The sequence below is a fragment of the Chenopodium quinoa genome, unplaced genomic scaffold, assembly GCF_001683475.1.
Source record: "Chenopodium quinoa cultivar QQ74 unplaced genomic scaffold, ASM168347v1, whole genome shotgun sequence".
NCBI lineage: Eukaryota > Viridiplantae > Streptophyta > Magnoliopsida > Caryophyllales > Amaranthaceae > Chenopodium > Chenopodium quinoa.
Window position 1 is genome coordinate 991,118 of NW_018742980.1, and position 22,324 is coordinate 1,013,441.

The window sequence follows — 22,324 nt, forward strand, 5'->3', positions numbered from 1 at the left end:
TTGGTGAACTTTTACCCTAGGCATTTTATTATTGATTTCCTCCCTTATTGATTATTCCCTTAGTTTAATTATTTTCCATTAGTTTAATTCTCATTAGAAACAATTTGGTTACTTGATAACTTAGATTATATTAATTGATTAGGAATAGAAAGACTTGTTTACCTGTGGATTCGACCCTACTTCCCTATCTATTTTAGTTAGTGGTTTTAGGAATTACTTTTGATTAGGTGATACGACTTTGGCCTGTGAGTCGCTAATGGAGATGTTAAAGCAAACCCTAAAAAGCCAGGAGAACGATGCTCTTTAATGGCGACATTGCTCCTCACCAGGTTTTTCTCTCCCTTTTTATGTTTCTTTTGTATAGTTTGGGTTTTGATTTCGATTTCGTTGAGTTTTAGGGTTATGACTTTGGATTTTGTGATTAGGTTGTTGTGTTTGGGTTTGAGTTTGTATGTGATGTTTGATTTTGAGTTCGATTTTGTCCCTCTTGTTAGAAGATAATGGTAATTTTTTGATTCCCAGAAACCCTTTTTTGGTTTTTATTGTAATTTAGATATCTAGGTGTTTTCACTTATTTCAGATTATAGGTTTGATTGGGTTTTAGTAGCTGGAATCAGATCTAGGAGTATCTGAAATTGCATTAAAAAAATTCTGCAATTACCATTTTTGATCTGAGAGAAACTTGAATTTTCTCATTTTGTAATTATTGAATGCATTAGGAATCGAGAGATTTGATAAAGGAAGCATGCTACAGTTATGTGTTTCTTGTAATGAGAGTGTAATGATTATATGCTATTGACTAAGTAATCGGGCTTGCTTGAATGTAACAGTAAACAGATCATAGAGGAAAGCTTGGATATTTTCTATTGATATTTGTAAATAATGGCTAAAAGAAAACTATGGTCTAAGCTTAAAGCTTGACTCTTGAAGAAGGCTACAACTACTACTACTCTACAACTATTTTCTCTAATGACATACTTGCTACTTTAGCATTGCTACCCCTTATATACCAAGCCTTTCCCTCATACAAAAGTTCCCTAGTAATTAAAAACTTTGTCATGTACTGCCAAGGTGGCTTTCCTAACTGAAAAAATCAGATGCCACACTTCTTAGTGGATCATTAAAGACTTTTGTCATTTTCCTGCTACAAGCTTGGTTGCTGCTGCTCTTGTCTCCTTGCCTTATGCTTGTGCCTTCGTTCGTAGACCCGAATTGGTTTTTGTTGTGGTTTGACTCGATCCATTGCATTATATTCTCATGTTTGACATGCTTAAAGGTTAAAATGCATGAATTTTTAAATAGCCTAATGTATCACCTATAGGTTGAACATCTTTTAATACTTTGAAATGGGCTCACAAAGTATGTTGGAGCTTACTCTTAATAAGATCCTTCATGTCATGAACCCTTGAGAGAGGATTTGAAAACAAGAATGCAGATAATTGAGGAGTTACGGGTTGCTATCAGCACAATCGAATGTTTGAGAGGTAAGTCTTGGAATTTAGAAGGGTTATAACCGTTCTGCTTCTATACTTATATGTTAAGCTAATACAATGTTTTCTTATGCTCGAAGTTGTTCTGCCTCTCCCTTTCTTCCGTACTCTCCTTACTTTCATGATCCTTGCTTACTTTTTTGGACTTTAAGATCCGTGTGCTGTAACAATGGTAAAGTTCTCTGGTTTTGTTTGGGCGATTAGGTATTTGAAATTTTGAATGAGCTGCTCAGAAAATGGTGGTTGATAATAATGCTTTAAATCATGTTTGCATAAGCTATTCTTTATCATTCTTATGTACATATGTAGTTAGAAATATTGGGTTTTTTTTAGTTTTATTGATATGGGCTAAATTCCTTCTTTTAGGTGCTACTGTGGAACCATTTGGGTCTTTTGTGTCTCATCTATTTTCTCACAGAGGAGATTTGGATTTATCAATTGAGCTATCCGATGGATTATACATTGCAGTTGCTGCTAGGAAGCACAAGTAAGCTTTATTAGGGGATGTACTTAAAGCATTACGGAGGGCAGGTTATTTTCTGTAAATCATACTTGATCATCTTCATGGGGCTGGAAATGTTTTTGTAACCACACAGGGAGCTTTTATTTGCATTTTTGAAGTCTTACAGCTTCTTAAGTTCTTCTAAGATCACTGACATTTATGTCTTGATCAAACTTTGCTCTACACCAACTCTTGATTTGTCAAGTGCATGTCGTCACTACAGCAAGTGTGAGCATTGTAGTGATAGCATCTAAACATCAAGCTATACAATTGAGTTATTCACCATTCTTGGAGGGTTCATTAGCTCTACTATTTCTTTTCTTCTTTATAGTGAGTTTGGCATTTATTTTTTTCATTTGTTTAAGCTCAAGTTCTAATAATTCTATAAGATATTTTGTCTTGCATGTGACTTAATTTTAGATTGATTAGTAATTTGTGTTTTTGTTTGTTTGTTTTCTATTGCGGTTCATTGTGAATCCAGAATAAGGTAGAGAAATGCCGACTTTACCATCTCTGCCTCTGAGGGTAATAATCATTCAATTGACCCTTTTTGAAATTTTAGCTGCAAATATTGTATTTTAGGTCAGAAGACATTTATTTTGGTTTGGGTACAATAAATATTTTGGTTTGAAAGCTCTAATGTCTCTATCGTTGTTTGCAAATCACTGAAGATTCATCCTTGACATTTAATTAGATTATTAGAACCTTGGTCGTCTTTGCTTATGTTAATAGTTTTATAGGCTTGTAGATAAGAATAGAAGATGGGAATGATATTTATATGTATGTTGCTATTTTAAATGAAGAAATGCATGATGATATAACTAATGTGAATGATTGTTATACTCTGGATCGGAATCAGCTCCTTGTATGTTGCTAATTTAAAGTTGAATACATAATGCTTTTGTACAAGATGCCTTGACAAGTCGTGTTTTTGTTTTGCGAGCACGAGCTGCATGGCTTGCTACTGCAGCTGCTGCCTTGCCAAGGCTGCTACTGTAGCTGCTTTCTTGCCAAGGCTGCTACTGCAGCTGCCGCCTTGCAAGTCTACTATTGCTACTGCAGCTGCAATTGCAGTTCTTGTTTATTTTAATTTGCTTCATCTGACTTTGCTTTGGTTTGTTGGGATAAAGGTCAAGGCTATTCTGCTCTTGCTGCTGCTAATCTGCTCTACACAACTGTTGTAATATTCACGCTATTGTTGTAATAATCTTACAGTTGGGTCGATTTACAATATTTAACTATGTTCTATAACCTAGTTTTTTTTAAAAAAAAATGAAAATTGTAATATTACAGCTTTGTATTAATAAAAGAAATATAAGTTTATATATGTGTTAGTGTTTATATGTCAATTTAAATGAAAAAAAAATTAGGCATTAGTTTTTAAGGCATTATTCGCACCGGTTTGAAGCGGTGCGAATAACTTTTTTTTTAATTTTTGAAGGCATTATTCGCACCGGTTAATTTTGGTTATTCGCACCGGTTATAATTTCACTTATTCGCACCCTTCAAATCTAAACCGGTTTAAAATCGGTTCGAAAAGCTGGTATTGAACCGGTGCTCATTTAGTTTTTTCTACTAGTGTAGAGAGAAACCATCATCAAGTGTTTGAATGAGAATTCAGATGTTTTTCTTGGTCTCACAGATACATGAAGGGAATCAGCCCAAAAATCATCACGCACAAGCTCAATGTAGATCCTAACATGAAGCAGTGAAGAAAAAAAGAAGAAAACTTGCACCAGAGCGGAACCAGATCATAATTGAAGAAGTGCAGAAGTTGTTAGGTACAGGGAAGATAAGGGAAGTCAAGTACCTAGATTGGCTAGCTAACGTGTTCGTCATCTGCAAGAAGAATGGAACCTGGAGAGTCTGCATTGACTTCACAGATCTGAATAAAGCATGCCCCAAGGACCCGTTCCCCCTGCCTCACATCGACTCAATGGTAGATGCTACAGCTGGACATAAGCTGCTTACATTCATGGACGCATATTCAGGCTACAACCAGATCCTAATGCATCCTAACGATCAAGAGAAGACCGATTTCATAACGGATAAAGGAATCTACTATTACAAGGTGATGACGTTCGGGTTGAAGAATGTTGGTTCCACTTATCAAAGATTGGTCAACAAGATTTTTAAAGACCAGCTGGGGGACACCATGGAAGTCTACATTGATGATATGCTGGTGAAGTCCAAGAAAGCAGTTGATCATGTGGATCACTTGAACCAGGCCTTCGAAGTGGTGAGGAAATATGAAATGAAGCTGAATCCGTCCAAATGCTCGTTTGGAGTATGTGCGGGTAAGTTCCTGAGCTATGTTGTAACGCAAAGAGGAATCGAAGCTAGCCAGACCAGGTACACGCTATTATCAATCTTCAATCACCTAGAAATGTTCAGAAATTGACAGGAAGAGTAGCTGCATTAAATAGGTTCATCTCGAGGTCATCAGATAAATGTCACTTGTTTTATAATGTTTTAAAGAAAACTAAAGATTTTTATTGGACTGATGATCACGAGAAGGCCTTTTAGGACCTAATAGTCTATTTAATGTCACCTCCAATATTGTCCAAACCTGGTGAAGGAGAGTCTTTGCAGCTTTATCTTGCTGTTAGCACCCAAGCTGTAAGTGTTGTCTTAGCAAGAGAAGCTAAAAGTCAGGAGCTACCTGTCTATTATGTTAGTAAAACTTTCCTTAGTGCTGAAACCAGATACTCATCACTTGAAAAACTGGTGTTAGCACTAATAGTAGCTTCGAAAAAATTGCGTCAGTATTTTGAAACTCATCCAATAATGGTGAAAACTAACTATCCCATCAAGGTTGTGCTACGCAAACTAGAACTGACAGGTAGAATGAGCAAATGGGCAATCGAACTTAGTGGATTTGACATTAAGTACGTGCCTAGAGCAGCAGTAAAGTCACAAGCCTTAGCTGACTTTGTGGCTGACTTCAGCCCTAAACTAGAGCAACAAGCTGAGCAACAAGTGAAGCTGGTTATTCAAGTTACAAGCCTAAGTACTTAGAATATGTACGTAGATGGATCATCCAATTTTCGAGGTGCTGGTCTAAGTGTAGTGCTGAAGTCGCCACAGGGGGACATGATGGTACAATCTATTTGTTCTGAATTTAAAGCTACTAACAATGAAGTAGAGTACGAAGCTTTGATTGCAGGAATGCACCTAGCAAAGGATCTTGGAGCCTCCAAATTGCAGTTGTTTTGTGATTCTCTCCTGGTTGTAAGTTAGATGAATGGCAAATTTGCTACTAAAGATTCTAAGATGATTCTGTACCTAGACCTAGCCAAATCTATAGCAGCCAAGTTCGCTACTTTCTCTATTAAACAAATACCCAGAGACTAGAATACACAAGCAGAATCCCTAGCTAACCTGAGATCAGCCTTGAAAAAATCCAAATTCTCTTTCATCCCTTTGGTCCACCTGCTAATACCTTCGATTAACACAGAAGCGCATACGCGAAAACCTGTCAACCCAAGCCCTACCGAGTCCGAACCTAGCAATCCTAGCACTCCCAAATCTGTCCAGCCCGAACTTGTCAAAGATGAGCCTGCTGAACCTAACACCATTGCCTCCACATCAAATCAAACTAGTTGGATTCAACCTATCTTCAATTACCTAGAACACAATATCCTACCCTAAAATAAGGCTGAATCAAGAGCACTTAGATTTAAAGCATCCAAATACGTGACCATCCAAGGTATTCTGTTTAAAAAATCAACCAAGAACGTACTGCAACGACGCATTAAAGAAGGCAGATAAAAGCAAATACTTAAGGATTTTCACGATGGTGAATACGGAGCCCATTCAGGTGGAATAAATTTACCTAACAGAATACTAACCTATGGTTACTACTGGCCAACACTGCGCAATGATGCACACAGGTATGTAAGTAAGTGTGACAGCTGCCAACATCACTCGGGTATCATTCATAGACCCTCTGAACCTTTGCATTCTACTTTGACTCCATAGCCTTTTATGAGATGGGGCATGGACATATATAGTTGGCAAAATACCACTTGCCCCAGGTCAAAAGGTCTATATGTTGGCTCTAACAAATTATTTTTCTAAGTGGATAGAAGCAGATTCAATTCAGCAGGTGAAAGACAAAGAAGTGATCAGCTTCATCTAGACCAATATAATTTGTAGATTCGGTGTACCATCTGAAATTGTCTGCGACAATGGATCTTAATTCATAAGCGCCCCAACCAGACATTTCTATGAAAAGTGGAACATTACCCTCATTACATCAACACCTAGATACCCATAAGCGAATAGACAAGCTGAATCTAGTAGCAAAGTAATCATTGGTTCTTTGAAGAAGAAGTTGAAGGCAAAGAAAGGCAAGTGGGCAAAAGAACTACTCAAAATCTTATGGGCCAACAGAACTACACCAAGGACAGCTACAGGTTAAACCCCCTTTTCCCTAGTATACAGGTGAGAAGCTGTGCTATCTGCAGAAGTCACCACTTTAATAGCCAGATATGGCCTGCTAACCCTAGAGAAAAACAACGAGAAGCTGTCTCATGACCTAGATACAATCGAAGAGCGAAGAGACTTGGCATACATAGGGATGGCTGCATATCAATAGATGGTGGCAAGAAGCTTCAACAAGAATTTAAAGGCAAAAATGTTCAAAATTGAAGACTGGGTACTAAGAAATGTATTCCAAAACCCCAGAGAGCTCAACGCAGGTATGCTGGGGGCAACTTGGGAAGGTCCATACCAGATTGACAAGGTAGTTGGTAAAGGAGCCTATAGGTTAGTCACACCAGAAAGTAAGCTGGTACCTAGAAGATGGAACGCAACGCATTTAAAACCTTACCATTTCTGAGTTATTTCTAAGCTATTTCTAGGTTATATCCACGTTATTTCTAAGTTAATTCCCTATGTTCAAAAAAAAATTTATTATCATTATTCATTGTTTTCCAGTTTGGTTTTACCTCCATAAGATCAATACTAACTCAAGAATCCGAGGGCCATTGGCGGCAATGCTAACGGTGATCTCTAACCTACTGTTTTTGCAGATTCAAAGAGATAACCTGAATCCCAGATACAACCTGAATTCCGGGTATAATCAGGTATACAAGGAAACAAAGACGAAGAATCAACTAAGTAATTTCAAACTTTGTTGATTTATTTATTTTACCTCTAACCCTTGTGATGCAGGTACAACTATAACTTGTCAAAGTTACTAACGAACTAAGGGCCAAAGCGCCAAGTATCAAAGACATTCAGAGAAAAAACAAAAGCATCGTGCAACAAAGGTAAAGCCAAAGTCTAATTTATTCAAAAGAACCTAGCATCAAACGTTCAATGTCACAAGAAAAGCTAACAGATAAAAAACTTTGCTCCCATGAGCAAAGTAAAACATAAGTTTAAAAGACAAAATCAATGTTCTAATACCAAAGAAAACATAAGCAACAAAGAGCTAAGCCTCAGGTCCATCTTTTTCAATGGAAACACTACCATCACCTACAACTGGGTGCTCATCGTTGTGACCTGGCAAAGATTCAGCAATAGACTTTTCAGCATTAACATCATCACCCTTATGTTCCTCAGATACCAGGTCCTCAATGTTGTCAACAAGCAGATAGCCATCCACCATCTGCTGCAGCTTCCTCTTTAATTTCCTTTCTCATCCTCATATCTCTTGAGCAGGAACCCATTAGCCAAATGAGCTTTGAGCTTCAAAGTTACATCAGCTTCAATATCCTTAGCTTCCTCTTCCGGAAACACTACCCTATCAGAAAGAAGCTTCACTTCCTCATCCTTCTTTTTCATGCCTTCCACAAACTCCTTCTTCTGCTGTTCCAAGGCTGTTGTAAGCTCTGTCATCTTCTTGTCAGCTGCATCTTTTACGAGACTGCATGTCCTTCTTGGCACTGTTAGCCCTCTTCAGCTTCCTCGTGGTGTCTTCCACATAACTCTTAGAAGACAAAGCATTCTGGCCTCTTTCCAATGGGCTATAATTTTATCTATCATACCAACAACCCTCCAAACAGTAGGCATCAATTGACCCAGTCTCAGATTAAAAGTTTTCAAGATCTGTTTAGCTAATGGAGAAAAGGGAAATTTGAAACCATTCTTGAAAGGAAATTCATAAAAGATGATGTGATCCTGGTCACAACATTGCGGCCTTTCATCTAATTTAGGTGCGAAAAGCATAGCACCATCTGGGAACCCAACAACCTTTTTCAACTCCTTCAATTCTTCCTCCATTATCTTGCTAGGTTTGTCCTCATCAGCTTTCCCCATCTTAGTTTTTCCTTCTCTTAGGTTTCTAGTCGAATGTCTATGACATTTTTTCTTAGCCACATGCTTAATTTTAACCATAATTAAACTAAAAATTGTAAAGAAACGCAATGAAAACAATGAAATTAAAGCACAAAGAGAATAGTAGCATACCAAGATACAACGAGTTCGCGAGATTTGAGTTCACCATTGCAAAATCCCAGCTTAGATCGCATTTTGCAGAAGTGGATTTGTTTCCCTCAATTTTCGCTCAAAGAAGCAAACCCTAGATTTTTCTACTTTGAAATCGATTTGAAAATTCTGACTTGAGAAGACTCTAGACGTTTACATAATATGAGCATTTATTGAGGTCTAACGGATAGAAGTTATCTTTTTTAAATTTCTATATTTTCTAACAGATCTAAGATAGAGAATTATCTTTGGGGATTTTTATCTTTTAGTTAATTTCAAAGTTTATCTTTTTTGATCAGTGATTAAGCTTGCCTCACAAACGCACCAGGTACATCTATGAGACAAGCTGGGGGAAAACTGTTGTGCCTAAATTATCGCTACAGTTTCATATTTCTGCAGGTTGCTAGGTTGCAGGTTATAGGTTGTCGCGAAATCAATGATCCGGTTTTCAGAAGTCAAAGAATGATAAATAAAGGTCTCCTAAAGGAATATTCTAAGAAGATCCAAGTTTGAATAAGTCAAGAGGAGTGCCATGAGAATCGGAGCCAGTAAGCTACAACTAGCTACTGTTAGCACGAAACAAGTCAAACCACAATGGGTAATGCATGGAGAATGTGCATGAAACTCGGAGCAGAGCCTAGCAACTAACCCGAATTCCACGGAGTCAGGAAAAGAGCCGTTGAAGAGCTTTAGGAGGATTTTATATTATAAAGAGGGTAAGAATCATTGAAAACGATCATCATACAATCTCTAAGCTTTACATTTTATAGGAATTAGCAATAATTAACAATGTGACAAATCTATTCCAAACCTACAGTGTACTTGTACTAAATTCTCAACCTAATGGGTTGGTGGACTCATAGACACCCGCAGTGTTTACCCTTATTCCTGAGGTTTTCTGCGTCATCATCTTGTCTCTCTTTCTCCCTTTCCCCTTTGCTCATTTCTTGTAGGTCATTCATTCTCATCCGTTGAACCTGCATCATCATTTGCATATCAATTAATCTAGCTATTGTCTAATTAAACCTAGTCTTACCCAGTAGTCAAATTTTGACCTAAACAATCATGACACACCACCATCAATTACCACCTTAATTTCTCCTTTTCACCGCCATTAGACTCCTCCCTCCTCCCCTCAAGACCCTCACGCCTTAATTACATCTTCATCGACATTGTTAAAGTACACAAAGCCCATAAAACCAATTGGCCATGGTGGTCGAATCTGGCCAAAAGTTCCAGGTCCAAAACCACCATAGCCTAATTTGATAACCAAGCTTTTAATTTCTTAAAAATTGCTCATGTAAACAATGGTTGTTGTTCAATATTTTCGCTCTCCTCTCATTCCTTTATTTTTGTGGTGGTATGTACGATGGTGCAGATGTGGTTTTTGTCAAGTTTGAAGAGGGTTTGGTGGTTGTGGTGGTGGCGTAGAGGGATGTGGTGGTGGAGTGAGAGGGTACGGTGGCTGTGGTGGTGGTGTGTGGGACTGTGGTGGTGGCGTAAGGGATGGTGGTGGTAAGACTGAAAAGTCAGTGGAGGGGAATAGTTAGTGGGCAGGGGTAGTTTGGTTTTTTAGCTTTCTGGTCTACTCTTTCTTACCTTGTGTGCCTATTTGCAATGAGTCAAGTAGTAAAAAAACAGAGGTAGTATTTTTTTTCCATTAGTTATTCTATTGTTTAATTATATTTATGATGCACCATGTACATAGAAATTTAAATTTTGCAATATGATAATTATAATTTTGAATCGGAGCATCGCTCGGGGCACACACTACTTATACTATTATATACTGGGTATAGACTTTTGAGCAATCAGACCATACTTAAGGAAAATTTGCCAATTGCAGCAATTTAAAGTATATATTTTGCCAATTGCAGCCATTTAAAAGAAAATTGTAAATTGCAGCCCAAAAGTACTACTAACTTGTTAATTGCCACCCAATCCTATTTTACATCCAAACTAATCCCTAAACGAGGTGTTTACCTTTTTTTTTTTTTTTTTGTATTTTTTGTCAATTTCGAGCTCAGTTTGGAACCTTAAGGGCTAAAATAACTCATAAAACCTTCCCCGAGCAAATTTTGTGACAAAAAGAATAATTGCACACAAAATGATACATCTTTTGATACACAAAACGAAACATTCACGTTAGTTTTTTTTGACAATTGCGAGATCAATTTGGATCGAGTTAAAATGACCCCTAAAACCTTAACAGAATTGAGTGGCAATTAACAAGTTCTTAGATTTTTGGGCTGTTATTTGCAATTTTTTTTAAATTGTTGCAATTTACAAAATATAAACTTTAAATATTGTAATTTGCAAATTTTTCAATACTTAATAAAACTGAGAGGGAGTACTTATTCAAACCAAACAAACTATTTGGCCGATGGAAAAATGAGCGGCTCAAACCTCAACTCAGAAGCAGAAAGATTGGTAATCTGCATAGGCGACATCCATGGATATTACACAAAGCTCCAAAATCTATGGTCCAATCTCCAATCCCAAACAAACCCATCTCAATTCAACAACGCCATTATCATTTTCTTGGGAGATTACTGTGATAGAGGCCCAGATACCAAAAGGGTCATTGATTTCTTAATCTCTCTTCCCTCAAAATACCCAAATCAAAAGCATGTTTTTCTTGCTGGCAACCATGATTTCGCCTTTGCGGCATTCGTCGGAGTTCTTCCGCCGCCGCCTGACGGGTCTGAGTTTCGGGATGGGTGGAAGGAGTATGCGCAGAGCGAGGAGAGAGAAGGGTGGTACGTTGGTGATGGGTTTGAGAATATGCATTTGCAAGGAAGAAGATGGGCTGGTTCTATCAAAGTTAAGTTTAATACTGCTAAAGGAGTTGAGTATCAGGGTTCTATTTATGATGCTGCTCCTACTTTTCAATCTTATGGAGTTTCTCATGGCTCTGCTGGTATGATTTTTATGTCCTTTACTTGAATTAGTTTGGTTTGTTGAATGATTTTTATGTTTTTGCTTGAATTATATTGGTTTGTTGAATGATTTTGTATTGTTGAATCACCTTGTGGGTTGATTTTGTATTGTTAGTGAATTTTGTGGTTTTAATTGAAGAAATTTATGTGGGGTTTTGCTGTTCTGTAAGTTGATTGAAATCAAATTCAGGTTCAGGATCAGGAGAGGATTTGACTTGGAACTGTATGATTGTTTGATTTAAAGCGTCCCAAGTAATGCGTCTATATGTCTAATTTGTATTAAATTCTTGTGATTTTTGTTTAAATGTTGTGGGTTTATGCTTGTGTAAGTTGATCGAAATCGATTTCGGGTTTAGGAGAGAGTTTTACTTGTAACTCTATGGGCGTGTGATTTGAAGCAACCCCATGGCACCCTGTTGTTTGCAATAAGGATTAAGGAGGCAACACTTGATATGTTTTGTGTAAGTCTTTTATTAGTTTGTATTAGTAAGGGGCAAGCCTGGATATAAACCTCCTCCTAAACCTTGCTGGATGAAAATTTAATTCGAGGGTGTTGTTGCTAGTTTGCTAGTTTGAACAATTGTACTATCCTTGCTTCTCATCCAATTCAATGATTTTGAAGGCAAGAAAACTCGACTTACAAACTAGCTGTAGTTGAACTTGGTCAAATAGGTATAGCCTGAAAAGGGCAAAATTGCACCTCTTTCATGAAGCCTTTTGATATTGTTGGCGGCTCTTTGGTATTAAACCTGATGCAGATCTGTTTTTGTTGGGTGTATGGCCTGGAATGATGAGGAGCTTTCTATGCTGGCATTGAATTTGAACAAAATGATTGAGAATGTTTTCTTTGATTGTTTGATCAACATTAATTAGCGTAGGTTGGTAGAGTCATGAAGTTCCTACTTGCTGTTATTTATAGCATCAAAAAAATATCTAGCTGAGGACAAAAGGGTAACAAGTCTAATTGCATTTTCTCACAAAAAAAAAAGAAGGGATTGTTGAACCTCACAAGGCCACACAAGCTACTCACATTGGTCGAGCAGGGAGACCATTCTAGCCACAAACAAGTTTAGTTCCTAGCCACTTAGAGAATGGGTTTTCAATGTGTTCAATTTATAGTCATCATCATGGCGTTAGTCCTATAGAGCACGCTAACAACCAACAAAAGCTATAAATGACTACTATATAAATGACAAAATCATTCCCTCTCCGAATTCACATTGTCCTTAATGTGAAGGTATAACAATAAAAACATGCAAAGCGGAAAGGAAAACAATGCCCTAATGGCCATAAGAGGTATCATACCTCAACCACCCTTAAAATATTGCCTCATCATAACCCCAAGGCCATAGAACTCAGACTTCATGGAGGTGAACCGGCTCCTCATCTTGTCAAACTTGGTGGCCATGTTATCGTGGAACTGCACCTAGTTGGCATAGCCCATCTACATCTCACCAAAAAATCCGTCCTGTGTTATTCATATCCTACATAACTCCGACACCTTGCTCTTTGTCGTGTCGTGTGTCAGATGCTTCGAAACTTCGACACAATATGACACCCAAATGAATAGTGGGCTTATATAAAATTTTATAAAATCTGGAGTGTCTGAAGAACTGATACCATGTTGGACATGTCACCCAAGTTCAAGTCTGGGCAACATAGTCCATAGCAAAGAGTGTCCAATCAAGGTGTCTACAAATGATGCGGAAGGCGGGGTGGATTAGACAAGTAGTTTTTGAACAACTTGGTTGTATTGAGGTAGGCTGGGGGGTCTCTCCAAAACACACCATCATAGTAACCGGGTAGTTTACTTCAAGGTCCAGCTAAACCTCCATCGGTGGGTAAACCTAGAATTCGGTTTACTTGTCTGACACTTAGAGTTACGTGTTGCCCAAAACAATTGAAAGAAATGCTCGTAGGTGAGTAGTGAATTTGGACGGAAAGGAATTGACCATGAGTGAGTGTTTTAAATATCTTGGGTCGATCATCCAGAAATATGGGGACATTGATCAAGACGTGGCCCATAGGATTCAGTCGGGGTGGCTTAAATGGAGAGCGGGCATGGGAGTGTTATGTGATCGGAGCATTCCCTTACAATTGAAGGGAAATTCTGTATGATTGCCATAAGACCAGTGTTGCTTTATGGTATAGAATGTTGGGCTTCTAAGAAGGAGCACATTAAAAAGATGGAGGTTACGGAAATGCGCATGTTAAGATGGATATGCGGGAACACTGTAAGAGATAGAATTGGATATGAAGTTATTCGCATGAAAGTGAGTGTTGCAGGGATTGCATACAAACTAAGAGAAAATCGCTTGCGTTGGTTTGGGCATGCAAAGTGGGATCATGGTGATGTTAAACGGGGTAGATGGAGACCGAAAATGACTTGGTTGGAAGGAGTTAGGAAGGATATAAAGCATATGGATGTGCATGAGAATGAGGTATTTGACCGTAAGGGATGGAGGAGGAAGATTTGTGTGGATGACTACGGAATGATCACTTTTGGTTCATGTAGCCGTCCCCACTTATGGGATTAAGGCTTTGATTGATTGATTGATTGCTCTTAAGAGAGTAGTAATTTGAGCTATGGGTGATTGAGAAAGTACAAAGAAACTCATAGGTTATGTTTGAGTATGTGTCAGCATGTTTGGTTAAGGACTCCCAACCTAAGCGAGTGAACCTTGATTTTGAATAGAGGGTTCCCACCTGGCATACCAGGGTGATTCTGTAGCGTTAAGTTGGTTGAGCTTTGTGCTGTGACTTGATCTTTTTCTCCTCATTAGGGTGGATTATTTTCTCAAGGATGATTCTTTATTGCCCAGTTTTTATCAGAGTAAGATTGCATCATAGCTCGTTGGGTGTCTTCAGGATCTGATTGCATGATCGATTCCAAAAAAAGAACTCAGTACTGCACTGTATATCACTTGCTATTTATACAGCTATAACTTTTCTTGAGGTGGGACGATTTTTCATTAATCTGTATACAAAATTTCAATATAATATACGTTTCACAAAACACCTACGTTGCTTCAATTTACACTGGATGATACTTTAACTTTAAAATTCCTTTGAAGTTGAATTGTAAACTATTGAAAAGTTTAGTAAATTCTAGTTCTAAAACAATTGTTGTGTTAAATAAAGATAATACTTGTACAAAACTGTTTTTGTGTGTGTGTGTGCGCTTCTATAGAGTGTCTTATTTGAAGATTAATTTTGGATTTTGTAAATGTTTTAGTGAGTTAGTATCATAGTAATTATTGTTTAAATTGAAACTTATTAAAAACTCTGAATAATTGGTGTTTATTTTAACTGCATTTTACAAGATTTACAGTAGGATCGGTATTCAGTTTTCACTCTAGTACCATTTTTTTATTGGGCAGCCTCTCTGGCTGAAATGATGTATATTTTGTGGCTTCAATTGTGCTGGTCTGAGGTCCTCATTCACATGTGATTGCTGTGATCTAATTGCTGTGGTTTTGTCTGTGGTCTCTCTAAGCAGATTTGATGAAAGCTGTACCGGATTACCACAAGAAATTTCTTGCTGATTTGGTTTGGGTTCACGAAGAGGTTAGGCCTGAATATTCTGCATGTCCATATTTGGAACTTGAAAAAACACTTTAGAGGGATTTTCTTTACTTTAGCTATTAAGGGAAATCAGATAATCATTTATCTTCCAACCCTTCCAGGATTGAATATGCTCACTATGGTCTATGTGTGACTTTTTATTTCAGCAGAAATTTTAATTATCTAAATTTAAGTATTCTGCAGGACAATGTTTGTTTGGAGACCACAGAGGGGCTCAAGAAATGTAGGCTGATAGCGGTGCATGGTGGACTTCAACAAGGAAATTCTGTCAATGAGCAACTGAAGCGTCTGAAAGCTAGGGACACAGCCATACCAAAGGTTGAATGTCTAAGTGGAAGGAAAAGCATTTGGGATATGCCAGAGGTATCATTGAATGCTCACTTTCCCTCTTCACCTCCCCTCCCCTCCCCTCCCCTTCCCTCCCATGTTCTTGTTGTATATGTAGTGTGATATTACCATGTCAATTTTTATCAGGAATTAAAAGTTATGCCAACCATTTTGGTAAGTGGTCACCATGGAAAGCTTCATATTGAAGGCTTGAGGCTGATAATTGACGAAGGTGGTGGCTATGTGGACAAGCCGGTGGCTGCTATCATCCTGCCATCCATGGAAATTGTTCGCGACACTGATTGTGCATGACCATGACTTTGGATATTTGCCTCTTCCATCATGGGTTTGGCTGATCATTAAGATGAGATGTCTTGATCTTGTTCTCACCCTTTTTTTTTTTTTTTTTTTTTTTTTTTTTTTTTTTTCTCACCCTTATATATGCACAATACCCCTACTACTACTACTCTTGCTGCTACTGCTACTATCACTGCTACATATATTACGTAATAGTGCTTGGTTTAGTGGTAAGATTGTATCTGCTAATCAAATTTTCACTATGGATGTTATAGGGGTGGGGATTTGTCCTTTCCTCCCATTAGTCCAGCTCCATTGACCTTTAGTTCGTAGGGCGCCTTTTCCTAACATACCACCAAAAAGATAAAAAAAATGCATAATAATTTGTGCTCTCTTTTCTCTCAATTTATTTTGCCTACATTTTTTTTTTTTTTGTATTTTGTTTTCATTTGTCCCTAGTTTGCTCATTTTTTTTTTAACAAGATCCTATTATTGCTTTAATGCTGGCTTAGTAAGTTGCATGATATAATTTTTATTTTTCTCCTCTTTAGCAATCCTAGAGATAATAATTTGCATGATACAGTTTGACATGCTAACTAGATAACTGTTGTGAATCATCAATGGCGAAAAAGATAGTTAATCAGATCAAGTCTCCCCCCCGCCCCCCCCCCCCCCCCTCTCTCTCAAATAGTTAATCAGATAGCTGTAATTGTTGTGAAGTCATTAATGGCGAACTAAGTAGATAATTGTTTTGAAGTTTCCCGTTACGAAAAACATTTTTCATGTGGACATCGAGTTTCTCTCCTCTCTCTTTATTTTTTTTTTTTTTTTATTTTTTTTTATTATTATTTTTTTTGGCATTGAGCTAAACATGGCTAAAATACCTTCCCATTGTGGTCAGTGACTATGTAGCCATTTATTGATAGCTGATCTATTAGAAGTTAGGACTTCTTATTTTATTTATTTTTTATTTTTTTTTGGAGGAAATATTAGGACTATGTTTAATTTGCTTTGTTTCAAGACATTATTTATTTCAGATTAAAAATATTAAATTATCAACATACATTATCATTTAATCAGTGAATTTTTTTTATAGCTAAACATATACTTTTATTTTCGTAACGAAAAAACTTATGAAAATTATATATTTGGAAAATACACATATAAATCTAATCAAACCCCATTTGAGCATATGTTTTCTTATAAATTAGTGTACATATAACGATAAATTTTGGACAAATTAGGTAATTGGATCTGATTAGATTAGGAAAAAAAAGTTCAAATTAGATCAAATAAATAAAAATAAGGTGAACTAAAAATAGCTTTAATGTAGGCATGTCATATACTCCAAGTCAAAATAAATAAAAGGATACATTAAAGATATATACTTCGTATAAAAGTAGAGTCACTTTATAATAGAGCCAAAAAAACTTTCACAATATATACTCCCTTTGTATTATAATAATTGCAATACTTTCCTTTTTTCATTCGTTTCACAATAATTACACCATTTTACATAAGGGCTTACAACTATTTTATTATTTCTCTCTCCTACCAACCTCACTTACACTATTTTTTTTTTTTTAATATTTCTCTCTCTTACTAATAATTAAATATATTCCCACTAACTATACTTTATATTAAAAGATTCTTCTTTTGGTCCCAATCCTATAATTTCCTTAAAACTTTATGTTAACCCTACTGTTGTGATTATTACGAAACGGAGAGAGAGTGAAAAATGCAATAATATTAGGCCTCATTTGGTTGCATATGGGAATTAAATGCCTATAGAAAGTTACAATACATAGGAAATTTTATTGCTAGGAAATACTAAAATTGTGTTTGGTTGACATATAGGAAATCGTATTTCCCATGAATTAGTTTCCTATGTTTTGTTTGGTTAACTTATGTAATACCCATGTATAATTATAAGTTGAACTACTTTTCCAAAATTTTGAGGACAATAATGTAATTTCATCCAAAATACATGTGGGAAGTTTGAGTGACCAAGGTAGGGTGTGGGAAATTAATTCCCATGTTTTGTAGGAATTTCAGATTCCTTAGAAATTTCCGCTTCCTAACTTTTTTCTAACCAAATAACCACTATTAAATACACTTCCCATGAAAATATATTTCACCCATTATTAAAATACAACCAAACAAGGCCTTAAAGGTAACCACATACGTAGTAGAGTTTTTCTAAAATTATTGAGTTGTCAGTAGAAAAAAACAAAGTGTCAAGACATTAAAAGTCACAACTCACAAATTAACAAGTGTCCACACAACTTTTAATTGCATTTTATCTCAGCATATGTGGGTTATGGAGTGTAGTATCATCCTAGCCTTTTAGGGTAACTTCATAAATAGTTGTATCTTTCTAAAAAAAGATAATCGATCAAGCACCAGCACTTCCGTGTGTTCTAGCTATTCTCAGCCAGGAAGTTTCACAATGTTGCCTTACAAGACAGTCGACGAGGCGGAGACGGCCTTAAATCGAACACTCAGCTATGCAGAAACTCTCTGGTTTAACTACTCAGCTAATAAATCAGATTACATATTACACTGTCACAACATTATCTTCCTCTACTCCATTTTTACTGTAATCCCTCTACCACTCGTCGTTGTCGAGCTTCTTGGCGTGGCCAACATCAAACGTTACAAAATTCAGCCTAAAGTCAGGTTATCGTTTGCTGAGATAATGTCTTGCTATAAGGCCGTTATGAAGTTATTTTTCATCGTTGCAGTCCCTTTTCAACTGATTTCCTACCCTGCTTACAAGGTCAATTTTAATTATAGTGTATTTTTTTTATTCACATCAATTACAAGTCTTGAATTTATAACTTTAATTTGAGGAATTTATTTAACTATTATTATTATTATTATTATTATTATTATTATTATTATTATTATTATTAACTCCGAATCTTATTATGTGCAAAAAAGAATTGTTTTATGTCTTACAAATAATACCCCTTTGTTACACATAATTAAAAACGGAGGTATTATTATTATTATTATTATTATTATTATTATTGTTATTGTTATTGTTATTATTATTAATAATTAGGATTACCAAATAAATTTATATGACCCTATGTGGTAATTAGCTGGTAGTTGATTGATATAATTGGTTATAATTAACTGATTTTATTAGCTAATTTGACTAATTGGTTGTAAATAGTAGGTAGTGTAAAAGTGTTTGGTATATAGCTGTTAATTATTAGGTATTTTTAGTGTATATAATAATTAAAAAGCTAAATGTTCAATAACCTAATTTTAAAAAGCTCATTTTTGAGGTTTTTCAAAAAGAACTTTTTAGACTCAAAAAACTATTTCAATAAGCTAATTACCATTAGCTTTTGCATTTGGTCAATCTTCTTATAGTTTTTTTTTTATTTTTTATTTTTTATTTTTTTATTTTTTTTTATTTTTTTTTTGAGGAAAGCATCTTATAGACTTTAATAAGCTAAAAACTTTTTATTAAACAAGGCCATATTTTTCAAAAAGAGTCACCATTAACCAAAATTGCATCAACGTTCCGTAATAAGCTTTGTCGGCATCCGTGGAAAGTCATATCTATTATCTACAAGACAACGGATATTTTATTTTGCTAGTTATTGAGTACACTAAAATTATTGCATTGAATTAATTGAAGTTATAATGTTTGGCAGTTAATAGGGATAAGGACAGGATTGCCATTGCCATCAGGATGTGAAATATTGATACAATTAACAGTATACATTTTAGTTGAGGACTACACAAATTACTGGCTTCATAGACTTTTACATTTCTCCAAATGGGGGTATGACAACATTCATAAGGTGCATCATGAGTATACCGCCCCTATCGGTTTTGCAGCCGCTAATTCACATTGGTCCGAAATCTTGATCCTTGGGTCTCCGTCGTTTCTTGGTCTGGCCATGGCTCCGGGTCATCTCATTACATTTTGGTTGTGGATGGTCCTGAGACAGGTCGAGGCTATTGACGCTCACAGCGGGTACTGGAGCTTGTTACACTATTCAATATGTTGTGCCACCATTGTTTTATTTACTAAAATTTTCTCACTTTGACTTTTGCACGGTTCACTTTAATGCCTTTAGTATGCCTTGATTTTGCTTCCGAATACTTTTTTAGCATTTATTACGAGTCCGTTGTGTTGTAGATATGACTTTCCATGGAAGCCAACAAAGTACATTCCATTCTATGGTGGTGCCGAGTTCCATGATTACCATCATTTTGTTGGAGGACAGAGCCGAAGCAATTTTGCTACGTTCTTCACTTATTGTGATTACATCTATGGGACTGATAAGGTGATTACATTCTGTTTTCAGTGATTAATTAGTTGTGCTCTTAATTGAACCTTATTTTATACTCATTACGCGTTGATTCTTGAATCATGATGCCTTTGACTGATTTCTTATCAGGGCTACCGTTACCAGAAGAAGTTCCTTGCAAAGGTACACCTTTTGAGTACATTTTTCATTCTACACCCGGGTGTAAATTGTCTCCCGAATCCATGTAGTCCATCCCATCTAGTTAAAAGCTCGATCAGTCTAAAATTTATCATTATCATAATAGAATTAGTTTTTTTTATTCATGATTTATCGAAAAATTAATTTTTTTTTTATTTTTTTTTATTTTTAATAGTGTGTTTTAGTAACATGACTAACATCACATATTACTTTGTAACCTAGTTATGACACTAAATGCATAATTAATTCTGGTGAATGGATTCATGCAGTTGAACGAAAATTCGAGTACCAATGGGCAACAAGGGCTTAAATTCGAGTAGGGATATCCTTGTCACACTTTGTATCCACATATCTATAGACAGTTCTATCCATAATCCATCAGAGTTGTTACTTACAACTTTACAAGTATATAAATGCATAAAGCTTGCCGCTATATGTGCTGATCTGATCAACTGTTACCCCTTCTTTACATGTAGTGTAAACGTTTATTTAATATCCTTTTATTAGATAATAGAACTATAAATGAATGGGATCAATCTATGAATATATGACCTGTGTCTATTTTCGTTCAAGAATCCTTACACATTACTCCCTCCGTCCCAAAATATTTGAAACGTAGGACTTTTTTCACTATTTATGTATTATCTTTGACCATAAATTTTTACTAACATAATAAAAACATATACTTTATCATAAATATGTTGTTAGATAGGTATTAATATAAAGTTTTATAATATAATATAATTTTTAATATGATTCATTAATATTTAATTATATAAAAATAAAGTCAAACTAGTGCATTGACATGTGTGCAAAGTTGACTGTATCAAATATTCTAGGACAGAGGGAGTATAAATGACTCACAAAATTAGGTCGTGGGTTAGGGTTGATCTTGAAGGGTACTTGGCTTGTGCAGGCCGGGAGGAGGTATGGGACTATGGGGGTGGGTTGCCTACCATACGGGGAGGGGGTCTGGGGCTGGGTTGCCGGTCAGGGGAGGGGGGTTGGGTTGGGCGCTAGTGGGGAGTGAGGGGGCGGGGGAGGGGGTGGCTGGCTGGTAGGGGGAGGGGGTATTTTTTTGTTAAAAAAATTATTTCTAAAATAATTTTAATGTTAAATAAAAACCTATCTATAGTTAAAAATTTATAAAAATTAATTATTAATGTCATAAATAAATTAATATAATAATTTATGATAACCAAAGATAATAATTTTTTTTTTCTTTTTTTTATAATTTACCAAAGAAAAAAAATAAAAAATAGTGTTACAAAAGAGAATTTCCTTTAAAGAAATCATCTATTCAAATAAGTGTACATCAAAACTATTTTGAAACGAAGGAAATAGCTATATAAAATTACAATGTTGATTGAAGGAAAAATTGTCAAAAAGAGATTGTGAATATAAAAAACTATACCTTGATTCTATTTTTTAGCGAAAATGTCATGTTTCAGAGCAAGAACAATGGGAAGGATACATATTTTTTTCTCCCATTTTCTCTTCCCTTTTCTCCATTTGACACATCACATTCTCTTTCTTCCACCTCACCTCTCACTAGAGGTGTCAAATCGGGTATTCAACTCGGCTTCAGGTTAGGTCATGCCAGGTTTCAGGTTAAATTCAAGTCGAAACACGTCGGTTTTTTCTGAATTACAAGTTGGGATCAGGTTGGGTTGGATTAAGTTCGATTTGGATTATGATAGGCTTTATATCTTTTCGATTGCAGTTCGGGTTCGATTCGAGTCAATTTTGGGTCGGGTAATGTTTTGGGTTCGATTTGTGTCAAGTTGAGATACAGACAAGTTTGAAGCAAGTAAATTTCGGTCGGATGAACTTCTGGTCGGGTCATTCTTAGACCCAGGTCAACTTTTAGTCAGGTCTAGTCATTCTTAGAATTGGGTATAATACAAAATAGAAGTAAGTAGGTCAAATAAAAAATATAATATTCCGCTATTTCTATTTATGATAAATTTGATAACATTTTCAAATTAGCTTTTAATTAAAAGTTGGTCCACATCAGTTTTGAGTCAAAACAATATCAACAGGGGGTATATATAAGTTGGTTTAACGAGTCGGAGAAAATCGGATGATGGGGCACTAAACTAATCACTATGATTCTAGTAAATAATAGGTTATGTTAGGTGTTTATTATTTTAAAATTTAATCAAGTTAAGTGTTATTTTGAATTCAGATCATTGTCAATCGAGTTAAATCGGTTATCAGTCAATATCCATTTAGATCGGTAACAAGTTGTGCCAGGTTATAATCGTTTTCAAGATC

At 35.9% G+C, this 22,324-nt stretch overlaps 2 protein-coding genes and 1 long non-coding RNA gene across 3 annotated transcripts; all 3 read left to right on the plus strand.

Moving 5' to 3' along the window:
* Positions 1-257: 257 nt before the first annotated feature.
* On the plus strand, positions 258-3,152 carry LOC110729355. The gene is made up of 3 exons (XR_002512891.1): positions 258-329; positions 1,322-1,484; positions 1,857-3,152. It is a non-coding gene; the product is annotated as an uncharacterized LOC110729355 (long non-coding RNA).
* Positions 3,153-10,769: 7,617 nt separating this feature from the next.
* Positions 10,770-15,980, plus strand: LOC110729357. Its single transcript, XM_021909088.1, has 4 exons — positions 10,770-11,347; positions 14,866-14,933; positions 15,135-15,314; positions 15,426-15,980. Exons 1-4 carry the CDS (start codon positions 10,819-10,821, stop codon positions 15,588-15,590), a joined length of 942 nt encoding a protein of 313 aa, XP_021764780.1. The 5' UTR covers positions 10,770-10,818; the 3' UTR covers positions 15,591-15,980.
* A 1,597-nt stretch (positions 15,981-17,577) lies between these two features.
* On the plus strand, positions 17,578-20,573 carry LOC110729310 (methylsterol monooxygenase 1-1-like). Its single transcript, XM_021909039.1, has 5 exons — positions 17,578-18,354; positions 19,247-19,572; positions 19,738-19,885; positions 20,000-20,032; positions 20,317-20,573. Exons 1-5 carry the CDS (start codon positions 18,025-18,027, stop codon positions 20,365-20,367), a joined length of 888 nt encoding a protein of 295 aa, XP_021764731.1. The 5' UTR covers positions 17,578-18,024; the 3' UTR covers positions 20,368-20,573.
* Positions 20,574-22,324: the final 1,751 nt, after the last annotated feature.

Excerpts from the sequence above, each read along its gene's own strand:
- LOC110729310 (XM_021909039.1), top strand. The coding sequence starts at position 18,025 with ATGTTGCCTTACAAGACAGTCGACGAGGCGGAGACGGCCTTAAATCGA. Across the intron at positions 18,355-19,246 it reads TTTCCTACCCTGCTTACAAG|TTAATAGGGATAAGGACAGG; the intron begins GTCAATTTTAAT and ends AATGTTTGGCAG. Across the intron at positions 20,033-20,316 it reads AGAAGAAGTTCCTTGCAAAG|TTGAACGAAAATTCGAGTAC; the intron begins GTACACCTTTTG and ends GGATTCATGCAG.
- LOC110729357 (XM_021909088.1), top strand. The coding sequence starts at position 10,819 with ATGAGCGGCTCAAACCTCAACTCAGAAGCAGAAAGATTGGTAATCTGC. Across the intron at positions 11,348-14,865 it reads AGTTTCTCATGGCTCTGCTG|ATTTGATGAAAGCTGTACCG; the intron begins GTATGATTTTTA and ends CTCTCTAAGCAG. Across the intron at positions 14,934-15,134 it reads TGGTTTGGGTTCACGAAGAG|GACAATGTTTGTTTGGAGAC; the intron begins GTTAGGCCTGAA and ends AGTATTCTGCAG.